The sequence below is a fragment of the Electrophorus electricus genome, chromosome 22 (genome assembly GCF_013358815.1).
Source record: "Electrophorus electricus isolate fEleEle1 chromosome 22, fEleEle1.pri, whole genome shotgun sequence".
NCBI classification, from domain to species: Eukaryota; Metazoa; Chordata; class Actinopteri; order Gymnotiformes; family Gymnotidae; genus Electrophorus; species Electrophorus electricus.
Genome location: NC_049556.1, coordinates 7,689,997 through 7,713,379, shown reverse-complemented (window position 1 = coordinate 7,713,379; position 23,383 = coordinate 7,689,997). Strand labels below are relative to the sequence as shown.

The following is a 23,383-nucleotide window of genomic DNA, read 5'->3' as shown; positions in this document are numbered from 1 at the left end:
AGCTGTGGTATAGACAGCCATCTTTGAACCTGACCAGAACATACAGAGCACACACATATATATATATATATATATATATATATATATATGTATGTATGTATGTATGTATGTGTGTGTGTGTGTGTTTCTATATATATATATATATATATATATATATATATATATATATATATATATATATATATATATATGTATGTATGTATGTATGTATGTATGTGTGTGTGTGTGTGTGTGTGTTTCTATATATATATATATATATATATATATATATATATATATATATATATATATATATATATATATATATATATAAACACACACACTCATTCAGTGGTGTGTAAACATAGACCTTAATTATGCTTGTGTGTGTGTGTGGCCACATGTGAAAACCTGTTTTCAGTGGTTTCGTAATTAGTTTCATTGGAACAGGAACACAGATATTTAACATCTTTACAGCATGCTCATTGATAAGATGAAGAGAGGACACACAGTTAGGCTATATGTTAGCTGCTCAGTATATCCTCCAGTCCTCCAATGGGAGTAAATATTCAGAATACATTCCCAATATCAATACACTCCCAATATCAATGACATTCATAATCTTAACATTTCTAATAGTAGCTATGTCCAGTCAATAACCCGCAATCTTAAATAAATTTTCAAATGAATTAATTGTCAAATCTCATCAGGAGTTCTTATACCATAAGAACATATACGTCAGACCGCTCTACAACTTATTTTCATGAGCATGCAGTATACATGTTAAATATCTGCTTTCTTGTTACAATGAAATGACTTCCGGGAGTCTCTTCAGCCAGGAGCGGTCTGAAATTTCCGTATACACACTTCTACATTCGTACAAGCATAGTGCAAGTGTATGTATATGAAAGTGTAAGTTATCATACAGCAATCCAAGCAGTCTATATGTGCATGTTTAAGTTAACGTATATGTAAGTAGCGTGTCTGCGCATGTGTTTCATATGTATGCACAAGTAGTGTGTGGGCGCACAAGTGTTTCACTGATTTCGCCCTAAATGGCCTTCCATATACTACTACTACTACTACTACTACTACTACTACTACTATTCTCTCTCTCTCTCTCTCTCTCTCTCTCTCTCTCTCATTAAACAAAAAGCATCCGTACACTGCCTGTAATTCCTAAGGTGTAGTCTAACTTGATGCAGTCCATGCACCAAGAACAAACAGCAACATACTGTATGAAGTGTGATTAAAGCAAACCCACAGAATGATTTAGTGAGTTTACTTTACTCATCTTAGACTGGCCTGAGGTTTTTCACATTCTTGAGCAAGTGGCACACTGGCCCAGTCTTTCAGTCTGCAAGACTTTGAACACACTTGTCAGAGATCCACAGCAATTACTTTGATCCCCTTCTCTACCCAGTTCCCCACTAACTGTGATAAATTGCAGCTTCCAGTCCGAGCCCCTTTTTTAAATGCCAGCTGATGAATTTGTTTTTCTTCTCTGGGACTTTGGAAGAAAACATATCGACTTCCATACCGCTGAGGACTTACAGTCGGTGCTTAGACTTTTTATTTTTGCAAAGGATGTGCTCAGATTAGCAACACCAGGCTGGCCAAATTGGCTCATGTACAATGAGTTCTCAGAGAAGAGGGAGCCAGGCATTCTGGATCCATGCGACCTTTCCATCATTCTGTTGCTCTTCTTTCATGCCTGGCCTGTGTGTGTAATCCCTCTGCCTCTCTCAGGTTTTACCATTCAGCTATTCTCTTTGCAGGTAACATCCATCTCCCACTTATTATCTATTCCTCTCTGTCGATTTCTCCCTCTATATTTCTAAGTGTGGCCTCTATCACTCTACCCGGGCCTCCGCCACCCGTCTCTTGTCACTCTTTCTCTTTTTCTTACCCCCTCTCTCTCCGCGGCTATTAGTGGTCCTTTAGGTGTGAATAGGAGCTGAGCACTGGGAGATGGGCTCGGACAGCTGCTGTCCTCATAGTTACACAGCAGACCTAACGAGAGAGAGAGAGAGAGAGAGAGAGAGAGAGAGAGAGAGAGAGAGAGAGAGTAGAGAGAGGAGAGAGAGAGAGAGAGGAGAGAGAGAGAGAGAGAGAGAGGAGAGAGAGAGAGAGAGAGAGGAGAGAGAGAGAGAGAGGAGAGAGAGGAGAGAGAGAGAGAGAGGAGAGAGAGAGGAGAGAGAGGAGAGAGAGAGAGAGGAGAGAGAGAGGAGAGAGAGAGAGAGAGGAGAGAGAGAGAGAGTAGAGAGAGGAGAGAGAGAGAGAGAGAGAGAGAGAGAGAGAGAGAGAGAGGAGAGAGAGAGAGAGAGGAGAGAGAGAGAGGAGAGAGAGAGAGAGAGAGGAGAGAGGAGAGAGAGAGAGGAGAGAGAGAGAGGAGAGAGAGAGAGGAGAGAGAGAGAGAGGAGAGAGGAGAGAGAGAGAGGAGAGAGAGAGAGAGAGAGAGAGGACGAGAGGGTAAAGTATGATGGTAGGATAAAGACTGACTGAAAGAGAAACTAACAGCATGAATGAGAATTCTAAAAAGGGCCCTCACATCAAGGGCAACAGAGAGAAATTTGAGTGTTAAAGATACAGGTATAAGAATCAAGAATGATGGGAAGGTGAGAGAGACAGAGTGAGTGAGAAATGAGGGAGGCTGAGAAATGAAGGGAGAGAAAGAGAAAGACAAAGTGAGACAGACAGAGAGAGAGAGAGAGGGGGGGGTGCTTTGCTGCTCATTCAGATGCTGTGTGTGGAGGCCCTTTGTTAAGAGAGCAGCCCATGAGGATTCAGCACAAATCAATGAATGGCGGCAGCCCACCGCCACTGATCAACAATTTATAAGTCATTGATTTCCAGCCTGCTGGGGCTCGTTAGGTCCTGCATCACTGTGCAGCAGGACTCCCTACTACCCAGCATCCCCTAGTCCCTCCACCCCCTGTGCCTCTGTCCCAAACACACACAACTTTTTCTATCTAGTGCACTACTAGGGACGCTAAATGTAAACAGCCTGCACTACAGAGAGAAGAGGGAGATGTTACATAACCTTATAAAGTGAGACGATTTCACTGCAGTGGCAGGTAATCTAGAATCTTTCTAATAGTATATAGGCCTACTGATGCAGTAAGATAATTCAATTTGGTAAGATGCTTAAAATCAGCACAATGCTCTAGAAATTATTAATAATTTCACGAGCGAGTGTAGATATTTTGCATATGTTCCACATGTATTCACTTGCTAAGATGTTTTTGCAGTGTGCAGGCCGCAGTTGTGCTTAGATGTGTGCTGTGGGCCTCTCAAGGTGCCATTCTCCGGTCGTCAGTTAGGAAGGAAGTCATAGGTGCTGGGGAATCCCATCTTCTGCAAGAGGACAGGTGCATATGAGCACTGGAATGCAGTTGGTCAACATCATATGACAAACAGCAGAGTGAATGTCCTCTTCTAACCACAGCGAGGCTCAGCCAAGCTTCACGTCCATGTTTCCGACCGCACCGCCGGCTGGCATCGTCTCGCAGCGCGCCCAGTGCACGGGTGTGCCTGGACACTTTCCTGACTTCCTCTCATTTAATCAACAGGCCCGGGCAAGCATGTGTCATAATCAACACTCCATTACTGTCTTTTAACCACCATCCTTCCCACCTTCTTGGCCGTCTGCCTTCTCTCTTCTCTTGCTCTGTTGCTTCTTCCCTGTTTTTTTGCCTCTCTTCCTCCCACCTCTGTTTTTGTTTCTCTTCCCCTCTGTTTCTACCACTGCCAGTAGACAGAACTCACCCCTGCATCTCTGCCTCCTCTTTTTCTGTGACACCGATGCAATTATGAATTCCACTCAGGCTTGCGGATTAAATTTGGCATGAAGTTTCCAGCCATGCTAGGAACGTGATTCTGTGTTTCTCCCTTCGGCAATGTCTCCTGGGTTTAATTTGTTTAATTTTAAACAAATGCAATGATATTTACATTTCATTTGTGTTCAGCTCAATGTATAATCACCACCAACTTCATTAGAAACATTTAAAAGAAGAAGAAGATCTAGGCCAGACGGAATGTCTTTATTTTGTCATATATACATGCACACTGCTATGAAATGCTTCTCTTCACATATCCCAGCTTTTTTGTGGGTCAGGGTCAGAGTGCAGGGTCAGCCGTGAGGGTTAAGGGTCTTGCTCATCAGTGGCTGCATGGCAGAACCTGACAACCTTCCAATTGATAGCCCAAAGTACTGTCCACTACACTACGACTGCCTCCTCATTGATTATAAGTAGCTTTAAATTAGCCGAATTTAGGTTAGCAATTTTTTAGACCTTCAGTAATGGCTGGGTGTTTTGGGGTGGTTACTTCCATGTCACTTGTGTGCTGAGAATGACCCACCAATCAAATAACATCCATTCAGCAGTAATGAACCAGCAAGAGAGTGCGTGACAAATAGCTCCTTGCAAAATATGGGTTACAGTTACTAACTGTAACACCTTGAAAATGCAGCTATAACATACAGGAGCCTAAAGTAAAGTGGTCTGTGAGATCAGGGGTAAAGTAGAGTTGCCAGATAATGTGTCATTCAGCACTGGAAATGTGGCTGTGGAGGATTTAATTTCTTTTAAATGTTGATTGATTAAAGGAGATTTCGCAGTACCATAATGCAATACAGGCAGATAAAAAAGTAAATGACACTTTAGAAATGAATCATTTAGATGCACAATTTGCTTGCTACATGTATCAATCATACTGTTTATATATTACTGAGAGGAATCGTATCACATTGTATTATAGAAAGAAGGCTACACATAGGCAGCATGGTGGCTTCGAGGTTAGCACGTTTGCCTCTCAGTGTCTTGGGTTTGGGTCTTGGGTTTGAGTGCCTCTATGGTGGAGTTTTCATGTTCTCCTGTGTCTGTGTGGATTTACTCTAAGATATCTGGCTTTCTCCCACAGTCCAAAAACATGGAGGTTGGGTTGATTACATACTCTAAAATTTTATATTTATATATGGTGCTCTGTATTAACTTCCTCCCATTCCAGTGTACCCAGTGCAGTCTGCCAGGAGGCTGTGGTTTCTGATTGAGAGTATGCTGTGTACAAAATTGGCTGGCACTTCTCATCGGTGTGTTTGTAAAAAAGGTGATATCTGTCTGTAAAATTGTCCTCACCTTTGAGAAAGGTATTATATAAATGTAACTAATAATAATACATATTGAATTGCCTTACACTTCATTACCTTACACAGCAAGCACATTGTATTGTGATAAAGCCTGAAGTTTGTACCCCTACTTGTAAAGCACTTTCAGAAAATAATTACACATGCTGAGATAGGCCCTCTTTATTGGTGAGCTTTTGTAAATGTACACAGTTAACCTAAGGGTGGCTTTAAGAAAGCAGAACCAAATGGTATGCATCTCTTCCCTGGACACTAGTAAAGGAAACCTTGACGTTTTCCATCTCTATATCTCTACGGTGCACGTGGGGATTAAGAGCAGTTACATCCCTCCGAAATACAAATCCACGCAGGCAGACGTGTGAAATGAGTGAGTGCCATTATTCATCCTCCCTCCCTCCCTCCCTCCCTCCCTCGCTCTCTGTCCTTTTCCTTATCCCCCTTTCCATATCATTGGCCACCTCTGTCAGGATTTGTCTTGCCGTTATTTAGAACACCAACATCACTGCGAAGGCTCTTATGGTTTATGCTGACGGGTGTTTTCAAGCTGTCTGTGTGTGTGCCGTTCATTCAAGACAGGTGTATATGTGGAGTGTGTGCATGTGTGTGTATCTAAAGCACTCACTGCTGCCCAACTGTGTGTGTTGTGTGTGTGTGTGTGTTTGCTGCCATCATGCAGAGTGTGCATTTGTGGATGGGTATCTAAAGCACTCGCTGCTGCCCAGCTGTGCCTAGTTGTGTTCGTGCATGTGTTTGCAGCCATCATGCAGAGAGTGTTTGTGTGGATGTGTGTGTGTATGTACATTCGCAGCCACCCTGCAGACATCCCTCCTTCCCACCTGCAGGTCCGGTGCTCTGTCTCCGTGGTGATGGCACAGCTGTGACTGATGTGTGGTGGGAAGCTGAGGCAGTGAAGGACAGTCTCCGCCCGGCCACTGCCTCGCTCCCATTCACAGAGGCTACATCTAATTTCGAACACCCCCGACCTCTCTGCAGAGAGCTTCTCAGCTGTGTGGCTCAGATAAGGTGCCACACTCTCCTATAGCAGCAGGAAAAAACATCCACGCCTTCGAGTCACACGCCTGTCCGATTCCAAAAACAACAGCGGTGCAGAGGGACAGACAGACGTGTCTGTACTACTCATAAGTATATTGATCGGCGGCACCAAAAAAGTTATTCAAACTCGAGAGCCCCACTGCACTGCAGTAGACATAACGCACCTATGTAGGTGGTGGTCAGTCTAACCGTGTTTCGCTTTAGATTTCTTGCGTGTCTTCATGGGTTTTCTGGGAAGTGGAGGGTTGTGCGTGCCAGGCCGTTCTGAACCCTGACTAGGGGGCATTATCACAGGCTACGGTGTTGCACATCTGGGGGTTATGAGGTGCATGACCGAGGGGTGTTACTCCCTACTGGGTAGTGCCTCTATACATGGAGCTGAACTGCCTGCTAACCATATAGGGCGGTAAAGGGTCTAACCCACAGGCGTACCCCCCTAAAATGGTGCAGCTGTAGAACCTGCTTTAAAAGGGTGTAAAGAAGAAGAGAAAGCCTTGTTCCTGCGAGGTGGACGACGATCACCATCTCCTTTGCGTAACGGCGTGCTCCCACCAGCTCCCTCTTCTCTCTTTGGTAATGAAGCTCTGTTATTTTCCCTAGCAGAAAATTAAACTTCATGTTCTCGCAATCCTCCTCCCCTCCCTTACCCCCAACGTAGAAATGCATGTAGCATGAAATTAAAGCCAAGGCCATCTGAATCTGATAGAACTGCGCATGTTTGGGGGCGGAGGGGTTGGGCGTTGTCCCAGGCAGTGAAACCATACGCTGTTACTTGAATCTACTGCACAAGAAACTAAAAATTCCAAAAACAGTGCCGGCTCACTAACACTGCCACTATTCTGCTGTTAATTGGTAGAGAAGTTGGCCTAACCTGCCTGGTAGTGGAGGGATCACACGTTTCTCTGGAACCTCCTCTCCTCTTCAATCCTAGTCCAGCCTCCTCAGATCTTTTGCAGTACCACCACTACTCTATGGCCTTGCACATATCCTGTTATTTGTTTAAAGTAGCTGCTTGTACAATTAGTCAAGCCGTGAGACTTGATCCTGGAGCATCTGGCACTGTTATTGAGATGGAGTGAAAGCTCTTGCCTGTCTGAAATACAGTGCTCTCCCGTCGGGGCGGCAGTTCTGTCATTCTGACAAAATTGGCCAGAGTTGAATAGAGTTGAATAAGGGAGTTGAATAGGCAGGTCTGAATGTCTGAAACCACTTTATGAACTTTTTATGATACTGTATCATTATACTTCATTACAGTATAATGAGGTATATGTTGCTTTTTTTTCCCCAACCACAGTCATTATTGGAATATTGCATTCAAGCATGGCACACAGAAAGCTAGTCTTAGATGTGATTTTCATGCTCAATTCGTCTGTCCCGCATTCATGTCTCACCCACTCAATTGCGCGGGCTGGTATGTTTACGCTGAGATGGGTTTAACGTCGCCGGCCCGAGCCGGGGTATTGATTTAATTAAACGTGCATTCAAATGCGCTGTCACTCTTGTGGCCAGCTCCCACGCCGCCTTCTCCACACGGGCGAACAGCTCGTCAGCTCGCACGAACAATAGCAGGCGGTGTCGTGAATGGCAATGTTCCCATCAATTTCTGCCTCCCCCCCGCCAACCAAGGCCCTTTTCTTAAAGCAGGGAGAAAAATCACAGGTGTCGCAGGCTCACTGGACGGCCAGCGGGTGATGTATTGGTCTAATAAAAGAGCCATTTCCCTTGGTGGGCTGCTGAAGAACTGATAGGGCGGCGGGGTGCCCCATGGCAGTGCCCCCCACCCCCACCCCGGCAGAGGAAAAATGGGACAGCTATCCGTTTCAAACCCATGAGGTCAGCCTCCTGCAGGCATGATGGGATGATAACGTTAATGTTGCCAAAGGGTCCAACGTGCCTGACACGAAGTTCAAGATAGCATCAAGGGACCAATTTAGACCCAAGATCTTCAGTGGGTGTGTGTGTGTGTATGTTTGTGTGTGTGTGAACCAGGGCAGAGTGGATGTTTTTATGAAGAACATTCTTACACACACGCTGCACATCCATCAAACAGAATATTCAGTTTCTTCATTGCTCGGTTGGCTATGTTGAAAATTAAGAGAACCTGGTAATGTGCAAGTATTTGAGACTTTGCTACAACCAGGAGGACACATGCCAATACACTCCCAGAAAAATAAAGCAACTTGGGAACTTGGAAAAATACAACTATGAAATGCCACCCACCAAAGACACAGTGGTGCTTCAAATGGGCTACAAGGTGTTTGTAGGTGGTTCTAATGATGGGAATATGTGAGACAGGCGAGGTGGAGTGCTAGGCACGCCTTATCCAGAACAGTTCTGTAATGAGCCGGTGCTTGGAAACCATTTGTGTATGAAATCCAGAACACATCTGTAACGAGCCGGTGCTTGGAAACCATTTGTGTATGGAATCCAGAACACATCTGTAATGAGCCGGTGCTTGGGGACTATTTCTGTAATTTGTGTATGGAGTCCAGAACATTTCTGTAACAAGCTGATGCTTGGTGACCATTTGTGTACAGAATGCAAACACGTCTGTAACAAGCTGGTTCTTAGGGACCATTTGTGTATGGAATGCAGAACATGCCAATGCAGAGCTGGTTCTTATGGTCCATTTGTGAACAGAATGTGAACAGCATGTACTATGACGAATGGCAATGATTTTCTTGACTTAGTCAATCAGTACATGTCTATTTTCCAGATTGATTTATAGATGGGTCCAGGTGATTTAGATGAGGTTTCGTCAAGCAATGGAAAAAGACAGGAAAACATATTAAAATTAAAGGTCAGACTGCATCTTAAAACTAGTCAGATGAAACAGCACCTCTGTCCCTCTGGGGCCAAATAAAATGCACCTATACCACTGTGTGTACGTATGTGTGTCTGCAGAGAAAGAGAAATAGAGAGATCGATGCTATGGCACTAGGCCGAATTGAAATCCCAGAGGCAGGACCATCCATCCTTCCCCATTAGCACAGGCCACTGCTGTCTCACTCATATTACCCTGGCTGGCTGTGGAAACAGTTTACCTCCAGTTAATTGCAATGGCTGCAAGCTAACCGCACTAAAGCTTACGAGACAGTCACTCCAGGTGGAAGCGGTGGCCAGTGTGCACCAACTCCGCTTCACTGTTTGTGTGTTTGTGTGTGTGTGGTGGGGGTGCTGAAGATAATAATATTGCAATTCAAACAGAGGTTATGGACCAGAGTTTCCGTAGCACACACAGCTTTGTAAAGTTCTATTGTGCACATTATTGACCTGCTAATAAAGACCCTGATGCCTGTAGCTATCTATAGGTCTTATCATTAGGCTATGGCTAATGAATGTTATAGGCCTGCCGATATTCCGCTGATTGCCTTGATGCTCATTCGTTTCTTGTTTTTAGTTTTTCTTTTTTTTAAAAAAAAATATTTGCAGACGCAAGATAGCAGAGAACTGAATGCAAATAAAACGGATGATCTTCACTCTCGCCCGAAGCTGGGGAAATTTGCCCTTCATTCACCCATTGTCGCCGTGAAGGTTCTTTCGCAGACGTCGGCGGGGAGGAGCGGAGCCGGTAATAATTTATGATGGCCTGCGCGCTTCCAGGCGCTCCAGCGCGCACGTTTCCTCTGACATTTAATTTGTCTGAAAATCAGTAGCGTGAGCAGCGTGATTATCGCGTGCGCCGCGCGCTAGCCTAGCGCCTGCCGCCACTCCGCAGATGCAAATTCATCAGCAGACGAGGACGAACGTAAAAGGGTTCCTGCAAGCCAACGGGAACGAATAACATGCTGGTACACTTCGTAACCCATTTCACCAAACTGCTGTCCACCCAGGTATGAAGGAGATTCGTTGTTAGGCCTGGGTGTTCTCTCTGATACAGTTTCTACCACCACCTTATTTAATAACCTTCGATGTTTTCTCTGATGTGGTGGATAATTGGTGCATTTATGTGCTCTGAAAATTCAATTGTAATCAGATTAATGCAGTACTCCATCAGATTCCAGCAAATGTCATGTAAACACCTTAATCAGGTTATCTTAACCGAAATCAGTGCAAACACAAACTGATGAATAGACCTTGATTTCTCATCAACTCTTCAATTGATTGTAGGCTACACACTTTAATTAGGCTTCTTTCTGGGTTTTTTGTTTGTTTGTTTTGTTTTTTGCACCAAAGGTTCAGACAAATACACTATGCACATCTCATTCAGACCCAGACATTTCATCTGATAAACACGTGACTGAGATACAGACGTTTCATCAGATTCAAACGCAGGCAGCAGTTGGATGCCTGGAGTAATGCTAGACCTGTGCACATTATGGTGTCTTCTGCTTTCATCCAAAGTGTACAGACCTGCATTAAGGTGCATTAGCTACAAAGTGAATACAACTAAATAAATTACAATAAACTGCAGCGTTTGTGAGACCTTTGTTATTTAGCCTGACCAGAGACATGAGTGTATATGTCATTTCATCAACCATTGATTTCCTTTGCGTAACCCAGCAAGTGATGTAAACTAAACATGTTCATACAAGCGCCTATATTTGGGATGATGACCAAAAACTAAGATACCATAATGTGCTCACAAGCATGCACAGTATACAGAAATTATTGATGGAATTTAAGAGATGCCCTTAGGAGTCCACTGTTCCATTGATACAGCAGAGATTAGGTTGAAATATGCAGGAATATTCCTTTAATCTGTGTACAGTGATTATTGTATGCATGTAAGCGTAGTGAATGATAGTGAAATTCTCAAGAAATGGGTCTTAGATTTAGTGCCAATTTCAAAATTGATATATCTATCTGGAAGCCAGTTTTTGTTTTTGCAAGCAATAGGCAAACTATCTAAAACTGTACAGTTCTCTCTCTCTCTGCATGTATGTATGTATGTGTGTGTGTGTGTGTGTGTGTGTGTGTGTGTGTGTGTGTGTGTGTGTGTGTCTCTCATAGGCTAAGAACAAATTCCAGTTACCAAATGCTTTTAATCAAACATATTTTAAATTCCAAATTTAATATATACTTGAGGCTTTCTGGCTCTAAAAAAATAAATAAATAGAAAACAATGACCATTTTGCAATTATTTATTATTTTATCATTATTTGTCTTTATTGTAGTGTGTTTGCACTGTCCACTGCTGTTCACGCCAGAGCAGCACCATATCACTCAACAAGTCTGGAAAGACAAGGAATGGCAGCAAGGTTGACTTTGACTTAAAGTTTGAAAATTATTTTTCGCATTTTTGCCTTTGTAATGAAAAACATTCCTGTCTCTTGGTGAATATAACAAAGGTTATTTAGAATACAATTCAGTTTAAATGGTTCAGGAAACATGGAACATTTAAGGTTAGGAGAAAACCATTGAAGTTTACAAAATGATGTAACAGCACTGTTACTCTTCACTTATGCATCAATACTGCCCTCTGGTGGTTATAGCATGCTAACATGGATAAGTGGGAATCCACACGTTATTATAATAATAAAGTTGCTGAGATGATGTTTCATATATAAGAAATTAATTCTTGAAAATAACTGTTTTATATAACTAAAGAGAGCTCAGAACAATAGAGCTTATTATCCAATTTATAAAGTTTTTGTTTTTGCTAGTTTTATTTCATTGCTTACAAGTAAGATGTCAGTAAAGTAACTGGAACATCAAACCCATCGAGTTTGCTTCTTGAATCTTGATCCTCACTTAACGCCCAGTCCAATGCCTGTAGTTTTGTAAACAACTTATGTGGAAGTTTCACTGTTGTGTTAGAGTAAAGTCACATGGACTGTCTACATTAACCTTATAGAATCTACATCAGTGTGCAGGTAGGTTGTACTTTACAGAGTCTGTGGTAGCATACAGGAAGGTTACACCTTACACAGCCTGCATTGACCTGTAGGTAGAATATACCTTACAGAGCCTGCATTAGCCTGCAGGTAGAATATACCTTACAGAGCCTGCATTAGCCTGCAGGTAGAATATACCTTACAAGTAATGGCTACACTCACCCTACATAACCTGTGTTAGTCTCCAGGTCGAGGTTGCACCAGCCTTACAAAGTCTGTGTTGCCTGCATGTAAACTACACCAGTGTTCTGGGGTCCTCTGATGAGGGCAGTTTCTGTACGCCACCCGGATATGATTCATGCCAAAAGCAGTGTGAATGTCACCTTCCTCATTGCTTGGCTGAGTGCTAACAGATACTTTCTAAAAGTAAGACAGAGGCTTGGAAACAGAGTGAAATAGTGATTAGAGTCTTAGGCAGCAGAGCAGGGCACAAGCCATAAACCATAGCAGCTTTTTGCAAAGTAAAAATAATGTAATATCTACTCTGGCCTTCGATGAGCTAACTTGGAAGATCTTGTAAGTTTTAGGTTCATCTAATCACACATTCACAATATGCCCATCTACAAGAGCACGCATCTGTAAAATGGCATCGTGTTCTAGTGAGTACAGTTATATGCCTAAGTGTGAGAAGCTATGCGATGGTAGACCCTGGCCATAAGGCACTCATGGAGCAGATCTAAAGTCTCCACCTAACTAAGGCAAGCAGTCAGGACTAGTGGAGATGGGAAGAGTGCATTGTCAGACTAAACAGTATGTCTGATGGCGTGATACAGCACAAGAGCTGAATGCGCCAATGCAGGGTTTTGGAATCAGATACATTTCCCATATTGAACAAAGTTCAACAATATGCCAGAGCGACATTCCAAACAAACACTCAGTAACTGCTGGTCTCACTCAGGTCCTGCACACAACTGGATGAACTTGTGTGCTTATACAGTGGATCTGTAGCGATCAGTGGAGTCAGAAAAGCAACAATGCTCTTTGAATACTACTGCATTAACCAGCTTAGAGTGTGTTAAACCTTGCTGCTAGACTGCAGTGGCGGGCAGAAGGTAAGAAAGCCAAATATGTGACTGTTACCACTGCCGGCCCCAGAGCCCTGGGAAGACACAGGAAGAGGGGTCGGATCAAAGGTGTACCTGGAAGTGGGCGTGGCACTGTGGTTCTTCTGCGCAATCTCCATGTCTCAGTGAAATGTCTTCAATTTTCTGTGTCCCAGCACAAGCCACCAAACATTCAAAGTACAATTCATAAAAACATATTTGATACACAAAGGCATACTCTATTTTGGTCATATTAGTGTCTTTAAAAGAATTAAAGCTATATACCTCAGAAATAAATTAATAAACATATAAATAGAAAACTGATGCTTTCCTAAAAGCACTGCAGAGTTGACATGGTTGAGTACCACTTCACACACTAAGTGTTAAGTTAATAAGTTTATCTTAACGTAGGTGTGGAGGTCAGCAGACTCCATGATGCATCTGAGATACACCTGGACTGTGGAGGATGCATCTCTGCAAGGACCAGGCGTGTGGGAACGATCCTTTCGCATGAACAGTGAAGGGTGCATCCCAGCTCTCAGTGGTGAGAGAAGCTATCGAGGCCAGCATAGGAAAACAAAAGCCCCATAGTTCATTATAATAGCACACAGCCCCCTCCTGATCACTGCATCTAAATGACTGGCTTTGAGTACTTGTACTGAGTTTGGCATAAATGCAATAAAAGTTAATCAAAGAACACCCTCTTACACTTTCCTCAAGATCTCTATGGGAGAATCAAACCAAACTCAGTACAGCATGCAGGATTGCTGTTAATGCACTGAAACATTTTCAGGTTCAGATTTTATCATTACAGAAACTGCCTTTTATGAAGGTTTTTACTCAGTAAAGTGATGACACCTTTATGCACTGCTTCCATTGTCAGCATGCTCTTGTGGTATCAGGTGAGACGCTGAGGTAGGTTATAGCCATCATGTGTGAGGGCCTGCTCTGCACCTGTCTATATGCTTGCTGAATGCATGCCAGTCCTGCACTACCACTGTGGCTGCTGTTTGCCCTAACCAACCAGGCATAAAGGCTCCACCTGCGGATTCTTTTAGAGGGCCGCAGCCCACAGAAGCACATACCTGAGGACCTGCAAACAACTATGCAGCTCAGAAATTGACATCAAGGCACACTGGAAAATACAGCCCTCAATAGCAGTTACTGTCATTTACAAAAGACAGAAAATCAGATTCACTTAGTGAGTCATGGGTCGGACTTTTAATCAAAATATGTTCAAAAGATATAATATAAAAGACTAGCACTTCTCATAAACGCAGCTTGGATAAATAAAGCTCTCCAGAGGCTCGCCTGAGTCCAGCACCTGCCACTTATCAAACTGAGTCAGACATGCTGCGCTCTACCCTCAGGTGGAAATTCCATCTCTGCAGCAGTGAGAATAATGGTACAAAGATTTTCGGTATTTACGGAGCCCTGGAAGGGATATAGAGGGAAAAATCGATGGTTGGGGAAAAAAAGATGTACTTTTGTGAACTTTTGCAAGCTCTCACAAAAGTACATCTTTTTTCCAACCATTGATATTTTTTTTTTTCACTCCATGTCACATCCAGGGCAAGAGGCATCAAACTACAATGCTACAGACAAACCCCTGATTAGGCAAAGCCCCTGAGAGGACCAGAAGCCTTGTGCTGGGCGGAAGTGTTTGCCAAGCCAAGTCACATGGGTGGAGTTTCCTTGTCAGAAAGATGTTTCTTTTAAATTTTGAGAACTTCGTTCATTAATATTATATAATTTTTGTCAGAGAGTGAAATAAGTTTTGTCACAGAGTGAAATTCTTATACAGGCTGTTTAATGTAGTTGCACTCAGAACTTTAGATTGCACTTTGAAACTTTATACAGTATTGTGAAAGGAAGCTAATTTAGTGGCAGTCTAGATTTGGTGAACAAGTTGTGCTAGTTGCTAAAGTAAGTTTATATACAGTACCATGCAAAGGTCTTAGGCTATGTAATTTTCTCTGTAGTAGTATACAACCAGAAAATACAAGAAATGTGTATGCAGTATTTAAAAAACAGAAAATAACGAGAAAGGCTACAGTAACAAGTATTTAGTGTGCCCTCCCTTTACACCTGAGCAATAGCAGGAACGTAGATCTCTTAAACATACATGGAATGGAACATGAATGTAATGGTATTGTGACTTTAGAATACGTCAGGGCAGTCTCCCCTAAAAAGTTCAAGGTGCGCTTAGTGCCAAAGGAGACCACTGAGAAATAATTGTATATGGTCATTATACCATTGCTAAAACAACAAATCTAATAGTTGCCTAATTTTGTATGAATGTAATGTTCTATGAGTATAATTTAAAGATGAACAATAAACCAAATAACTCTGTTATTAACGTTAAGCTGATGTTTTCTAATTATTTCATGTTTTTATCATTTTATTTTATAACAGGACGGGGCTGACATTGAATTTTAACCGACAATTCACCAAGTAGCAAGCTAGCTAGTCTAGGTAAACTAGATAAGCCTAGCAAGCTAGACAAACAGTCTTAACATTTTATCTAGTTGGATAACATCAGCAGCTAGTTAGCTGGGTCATTTGCTAACTTCACATAATGTTAAGTCTGTTTTTTGTGAAAATTACTATTAACAAACTGGTCAGTTGTTCATTTTTTTAAATTCCCCCCCAGCTAAATATATGCCTTTTCATCTGTTTTTATTTCATGCCAGACATTCCGGACAGCACAGGGCTTCTGGCTAAATCAGCGGCTTGTCTGGGGACCTGCAGCTGGCCATTACTGTCCAGGGCTCAGTAGAAAACCCCGGCAAGCGCTGATTTAATATCTTTATATTTGAAGCCAATCTCAAAACAAAAACCTGTGAACCTCTCCCTTGGGTGTGTGCTTCATTGTGGTATGCTGAACTGCGCCATACACTGACCTAAATTTAAAGTTTTGTGAGATCTTGCATAAGTTTTGCAAGAACTTGCTAACATTTTGTGAGATTTCACAACAGTACTTTTTTTTTTTTAAAGCATGATTTTTTTCCCCCATCCATGTCCCTTCCAGGGCTCTAAGGGTATTAAACCGAGTGAATGCTGATGTAGTGTAATTTGGTTTGCTTGCTCTGCTATATGACTACATTAGAATTATTCAGTACAATTATACACACTCATTACAATCTTCATCTTCATATTGATATGCATTGAAAACCATTGCAGATTATTTCTGTTAATCTATTACATGGAACAGGAATCAAAGATCAACATTCAAACTTTGTGACCTTGTAAAATATATGAACCAAAAATATACATATGGTCATGGATCATGAAACTCTTACTCAGGATTTTAATCAGGCCAGATGAAGATAATGAAGGCTCTTCGGGGGTTCTGGGCCAGCGTGCTTCCGATCCAGGCCTGTGGGGCTTCACCGTAGCGTGACTGGATGTCTTCCAAGCACTGAATACAGCTTATTCCACTCATCAGCCAACTGATAAGCACCTCTCAAACCAAACGGGGTTGCTGAAGTGGAAAAACTTCTAAACTATGCCATGTGCCAGAACTTGACTTGGATAAGGGGATTCCAGATGGTTCTCAAATAGTTCTAGCTGGAGTTGGTGTGAAGTCTGTCAAATCACACACACTGCTGAGCTCAAATTCAAGTGTATTGCATGTTATTTCAGTATGTTCATTTCTGCTTTTTGCCTTAAACGCTTTACATGTCGGTCCTACTGAATATTAATGAACCATTAGATGTAAAGATGTACCCTTCCCACCCACCCATCCTACCTGGCTTTGCACTTTATAAGTAATGAGTGCCAGTCCTGAGGGAGGAGTTAACAGACCGCTCAGTAACGCTCTCCATATGCTCTCCCTAGACAGCTTTGGTTTCTTTCCTCCATCTGTACTTCAACACACCTCAACGATCAGGTTGCCGTTAAGTGTCATAGCCCGAGCTGAACATCGTGACATCTCTGCAGGGGACTGCCGTAGCTCTCACCACCGAATACTCCAACAGCACAAACTGGAAGGTGAGTTAGCAGTATGTTGTTTGCATGGGGTTAATGGTGAACCCAGTATTACCTTACAGTACTGGTGGCCTTTAAATCCAGGTTGAGTGTGCCACAGCATTCAGTAGTCTGCTGCTCCAAAGCGTCTGGGAATCCGGGTGACTGCACTAGAACACTAAACTGCGGACTGCTGTGTCTCTCTAGGTCTCACGTCTGAAAAGCACTTGGGAGGAATACAGGTGCAGAGAAACAAGTAGAATCTGCGTCATTCTAGCATATAACACTGTGCTGCTCCCCTCTTGTGTAACAGAGACCTGCCAGTTATGTATCAGCAGTGAACCACAAGTGAACCACACATCCTACCTGTTGTCGGCGCACATGATAATCAGTAGAACACAGCACTGCGGCACAGCATATAAAATTTGTTACATGTTATTGCAGTATTGGCTCTCGCAAAATTGATAACATGACAGTCACATCAGGATGGGGGTAAGAAATGATTTATTTGTAAAGTTGATAAAATGGAAACGTTCGCATTACAGGTAGTGAAAAAACTGACTTAAGAAATAGATGATTGATGTATAGGCATGTTATCTATGCATGTATAAGAAGGGTGTTTTGCTTAACAACAGAAGGCTTAGCCAAGCATATCATTATGATGCATGTACCTGTTTCTAAACTGATAAATTGTTGAATTGTATCTGAAAGCAAATGGTCTACTACAGTATATATCAGCCAACATTCATTCCATACACAATAAACTTAAATCAACCCCAGCCTCAACCAACAAATCACAATTTTAAAATATCAGTAAAATAGCTGGAACTCTTTAATCAAACCTGACATGATAGAATACTCCAGTATGATTGGACACTGTTTAAACTGACACTGCAAACCTCCAAAAATAACTACTCAAGCACACACACCCTTTGAAACATTACACATGCAGTTTCCTCTACAAAATACACACGCGCGCACACACACACACACACACACACACACACACACACACACACACACACACACACACACACACACACACACACACACACACACACACAAACGTAAGCTGCCTTTCAAAAGATTTTAGGGTTTCAACACCCAGTCAATCTTACATATGGGCTTTTTCTTGCTTTTCTTCCCCCCCCCACTCCTTACTTTCTCATACTCACGTATGAATTAAATAGCTTAATAGCTTATTGAATGATCTCCTACCATAGATCAGAATCCTTGCACTCTACTCCACAATCTACTATAAAAACTATAAGAACCAGAGATTCAATGTATGGAATTGATACTATAAAACTTTTTAAGCCTTTGTTTATAAGTGACTTCTGAGAGGGAACAAATATCACAATTTTGTAAAAAGTGGCCCTTGACTTTTTTTAAAAACATAACATTCAAAAGGTACAGGTGTAAATGGTTATGGGTTTCTGGCTATGTAAACCATGAATAGGGTAAGATAGAGATCTCAATGCACAATCAAAAACTAGTAACGTGAAACCTTCAGAGAACCTGAGGGTTCAACAAGTAGTTCCGCTTATGTAAAATAATAAGTTCTATGTTTCACGGACAACAACAACAACAATAACAACAACAACACTAGAAAGAGCATGTAGGGAGGGGAAAAAAAAAATAATTTGATCACAAATAAAAATATTTCTGTTCTCTCTGGTGGGGTTTTTTTTGTCTAAAAATTACTCCACTGGGACAATTCCAATAAATACAAAGGAATATCAAAATAACAAAATGTAACAAATCACTGTACAATATAAACATATTTTTGGGAAACAAAAAAACAAAAAAAACCCACAAAAAAACAAAAAACAAACAAACAAAAAAAACCTTGGACCTTAATTTGTGGGAGACTTAGGGAAAGGAGGATACATCTCCCACTTACCCCTATATAACTTAAAATGGCATAATATCCTATTACAGCACAAACCTGCACTAAAGCTTTGCTGTTGTTCTGAATGGCTCTGACAAACCATTACAACACAACACTTCATCCAACAACAACAAGCTCGTGAATATAACTGAGGCATTGTTTCTAGAAACCAAGACAAAACTGTGCGTTAGCGATAATTCCGACTGCACCTGAATCAAATAGAAAAGAAAAACAAAAGTGAAATATGCTGCGTGAGTTTGACAGACTGCAGATGTTTAACTATGAAAAGAGAACGTGAGGGACATTGCCTCAGTCTACTAGACATGAACAAATATTACTTCTGAAAATGTAAAAGGATCTGCTGTCAGTGGCCTGGAACACGCTCTTCTCTAGGCAAATCTTAATAGGACTGCATTATGAATGGAAAAAAAGAACTACAAATCCCAACTTTGTGGTGATTATCCCACACCGTGCATACCCAACCACTGCAACATCACGGCACACTACAAGACATGCTGTAAATACACTACCATATTATCACAAAAAAGAAACCTTCCTGAATTCTTGAATATACAGCTAATCTATTCTCCTGAGCAGAAATATCCACAAAACCCCAAGTCAGTTACAATTCAAATCTACATGCACAGTGTGCTATGCACAAAACCTTCAACATTACAACTACATTGCAATTCAAAAAAAAAAGAAAAGAAAGAAATTACTATTTTTAATACAAATAAATTAAATGGCCATCTAAAGCTTACAATATCTGAGCTTTGAGATGGCTCGAGTGCTGGTTAGTTGTGTTGAGCTGCAGCCCTGTTACCATGATGAAGCACCTAAAAAGGTAGACAGCTAACCTGAAGCTTCCCTGTGGGAAGCGTGTCCCCAGGCCCTGGGGACACGCTTCCTGCAGTCTGCCCACATCTGGGCTGCTGCCAATGGGGGAGAAGCCGCCGGCAAAAAGCGCCTTACGATCTGCGAGCCCTTAGGTGATAAGGTAAGACAGAAGGAGAGCAGTGAAGCGCAATATATAAGCCACGTCTCAGTCAGGTCTCAGTCAGGTCTCAGTCAGGTCTCAGTCAGGTCTCACTTCCCCTGCCTCCCTACACCATCCTCTTTGTATCCCTCTCATGTGCTCTCCTCCTCAGAATTCCAGAGGGCCACTGAAATCACAGTCGAAAAGCTCACTTATGCCTTCATGCTCTTCCAGGCCGAAGTGGTAATCCCGACTGTGGGGTGGCGACAGGCTGATGAAGCTGTCCACTGGCAGGCCCAAGTCGTCTCCGCTGGAGCTGTTGCTGGGCCGCTCCAGCAGGAAATCCGCCGAACCCAACGTAGAGAGAAAGTCAGGCATCTCACATAAGCTGGAGAATGGATCTGAATCCAGGAAGGACTCTAAGAGAATCATGGAGAATCAGACAGAGGAGCAGAGGTTAACAACTGCTTTCACCACCAGAGACTAGACCGAAATCCACTTACTTAGGGTAATGAATGAAAATGCCTGACCCACAGTGGTTAATTTTTTTTGATACACACTACCCTATCGCACCTTTCATAACCAGAGTCAGCCAGCATCTCATGCATGTTTTTGTTCACACACACACACACAAAAAAAAAAACAACAACTTACCTGTCTCATTACCCAAAGGAAGTGGGGAGGCACTTGGAAAAGTTGATGGTGTTGATGACCTCACTTCCTGTGGAGCTAAGGCAGGCTGAGGAGAGCTGCGGCTGGATGATTTGGCTGGACTACAATCTGCTACTGGACTACAAACTCCAGAACTGTCCTCTGGGCATAGGAAGACGTCGATGGGACCCTCGGTACTCTTCAGGGAGATCTGATACCCCTGTGACCCAAAAGATGAAACAAAAAAACATTCAAGGATGAGGTCAATAAATCTCAAAGCTTGGTAGGGTAGAGCAAGGAAAGACAGAACAAATTAAAAACATTTCAGACATAATACTAATTTTGATTCAACTCTCAGCAAACAACATATTTTGCCAGAAAGACAGCAATACTATAATGCAGTTTGTTAATAATGTATTTTAGTGAATATATATTTATAAATGTTAATTATTAATGATTAATTATTTATTAATGTAGTTATTACCTCAGCAGGGTCCGAGACAGTCATCTGCGTCTCTGGTGGGGCTCTAATCACCATGACAATCTGATCTGGGGGGTCAACAGTTTTCCGCAGGTCTTGGCACCTCACATATCCCAGCGTAGCTTTGTGTTAAAGACAAACTCATGCAATCTCTTGCTTTATAAGGTTTTATAAAGCTGCCATCCGTGCACTTCAGCACACATTCACACCCACACATCCAAAAAGGATATTTCTTGTTGCTGGAGTCCTCAGTCAGAAGTTTGAGTTGTAGGCTACACTTATTAATGAGCTCATCCAGTTTCTCTTCAGCATCTGACAGTTCAGACACCTCCCTCTGCAGCTCCTGATACCGTGCTACCGACACACCGTCCATGCAGTTACCACTGTAAATAAAAAAACAACACCACACAGTGTCTTTAGAACAAAGGAAGACCAAGACCCAGTTTAAAAAAAAAAAAGCACTGCATCAGTTAACATCAGCTTAACTATTAAAATATTCCATTTTATCTGATTCTAACTACCATTCTACAGTGATCATTCTGGTACAAACATTGCTCTAATGTCTCCACCACTATTCCCACCTGATTAGTCTGTCCTTTTAGCCAAGTTTCATTTTATTATGCCTTACGTGCTCACAATTGTTTTGTTCTGTTCATTTGCTGATTCACACGAGGAAAGCATTTACCACACTGAGCCGTAGGAGAAACATCTACCATCAGCTCCTGATTTAGGGTAACGAATAATTGCAGATAATTTCATACATTAGCATTTGAAAGACACGAGCTGGTCTTCCATTGCTAGCCTGTCTCTGGGACATGACATGTATGCTGTGGAAGCCCAAAGAACCTGAGTAGAGTGATACTGCATTTGGATCAGTGGAAAGTGGCATGACCACCACCAGCCAGTAGAGTGTTGGAAGACAGACCGTACACCAGCACTCTCATTTCTGCCTCTAAATCCATTTGGTATGTATCAATAGACAATGGAGATGAGAGTCTGTTAAATTGTTATCTTTATAGCAATATATCTAATATATATCTTATAGCAAATCTAAAATGTGATTGGTGGAATTGCACTTTGTGCTGCACAGAGGTGCAGGAGTTAGGGGAGTGAGCACCACTTACAGCCACTGAATATTGTTCTTGGATTTCTTCGAGATGAGCTGGATGCCTTCCAGGACATTGGTGATGTCATAAATGCGTCGCTTCTGGACATCGAGCACCTGCGAAGCCCAGTTGAGGTCCACCACGCCGTCAGGGGACTGGGCCAGCAGATCCAGAAAGCGCTTGGTGGTGAGGTTCAAAGATGTATCATAGCGAGACTTTTCCGAGTTCAGTTTAGGCACTAAAGAATAAAATGGAAAAAAGGCATCTATATGTTGATACTGATAGTCAGCTTCATTTAAACTTACTTTCACTACATTATCAAGTATCTAAAAACTGCCTACAACAATTTTCCAAATGGAGTAAATGAAAGTACCTTTGGATGGGATGGGTGGAGCTGAAGGGGCAGGCGAGTGTGATGCTGCTCTGGTACTGCTAATGTATTGGTGATCATTGTCCAAATCCAACTTTCTCTTCACCTGGAACCAAAGTTCACAGTGTAGGCAGAAGCGGTCAAAAGAAAGCAACGATCACTACAGAGTTTATAGAAACCCTTATTTTACTTGCCAGTGGAATGCTACAAACAATAGGCAATACTGTCTCATGTTGCCACAGAAGAAAACTAACAGAGTAATACTGCATAGGCCTTCCATCATTATTAATTATAAAACAATTAATCATTAATTATAAGTTAATAAGAATCATCTTTATTAATAATCATAACACAATGTTATGCTCATAATCCTCATCATGAAGGGTTAAGGTTGTACCGGTGGTCTGCCTAAGGTTGGACGACTGTGGTCTGGCACATTTGCCGTTGTGTGGGGAGTGGCGAACAAAAGGATGTCTCCCACGGCATTGGGCCCAGCCGAACGGATGTCCACGTTGCTGGGAGTCGAGATGATGACAATCTGGTGGTCCTCGCTTAAGTCAATACTTCCACTGTTTAAGAGCGACTCGAAATCGACCAAGAGATCTTCTGACGTCTGCCCCGATATAAACGTCTCTGACATGTCGCATTTAAAATATGGGGATGTCCTTTACTGACGACTTTCGTTTTTTTTTTTTTTGCGATTTCAAAGTTCGTGCTATAGTCATTCAATACACTAACGTGCATACAATGACTGTTTTAAGTGAAATTACACCCAAGGAAGTGAGATGATTGTAGTGATGATTAGCCATTTTCAAATCGGTGAATACATGGAATCAATATTTAATTAAATCGAGCTAAATTAATCGCAGGCTAATCAACTG

General features: G+C 42.1%; 1 protein-coding gene across 1 annotated transcript; it reads right to left on the bottom strand.

Annotated features, from left to right (window-relative positions):
* Nucleotides 1–18,654: 18,654 nt before the first annotated feature.
* Nucleotides 18,655–23,383, bottom strand: e2f1 (E2F transcription factor 1). The gene is made up of 7 exons (XM_027018081.2): nt 22,900–23,383; nt 22,506–22,608; nt 22,151–22,370; nt 21,257–21,409; nt 21,030–21,144; nt 20,549–20,765; nt 18,655–20,313 (listed from the first exon to the last, which is right to left on the bottom strand). Exons 1-7 carry the CDS (start codon nt 23,140–23,142, stop codon nt 20,063–20,065), a joined length of 1,302 nt encoding a protein of 433 aa, XP_026873882.2. The 5' UTR covers nt 23,143–23,383; the 3' UTR covers nt 18,655–20,062.

Bases quoted from the DNA above. Each gene is read 5' to 3' on its own strand.
- e2f1 (XM_027018081.2), bottom strand. From the start codon at position 23,142: ATGTCAGAGACGTTTATATCGGGGCAGACGTCAGAAGATCTCTTGGTC. The intron at 22,371-22,505 runs GTACTTTCATTT...TTTATTCTTTAG, and splicing joins TCCACCCATCCCATCCAAAG to TGCCTAAACTGAACTCGGAA. The intron at 21,145-21,256 runs ATATCCTTTTTG...ACACAAAGCTAC, and splicing joins GAGGACTCCAGCAACAAGAA to GCTGGGATATGTGAGGTGCC.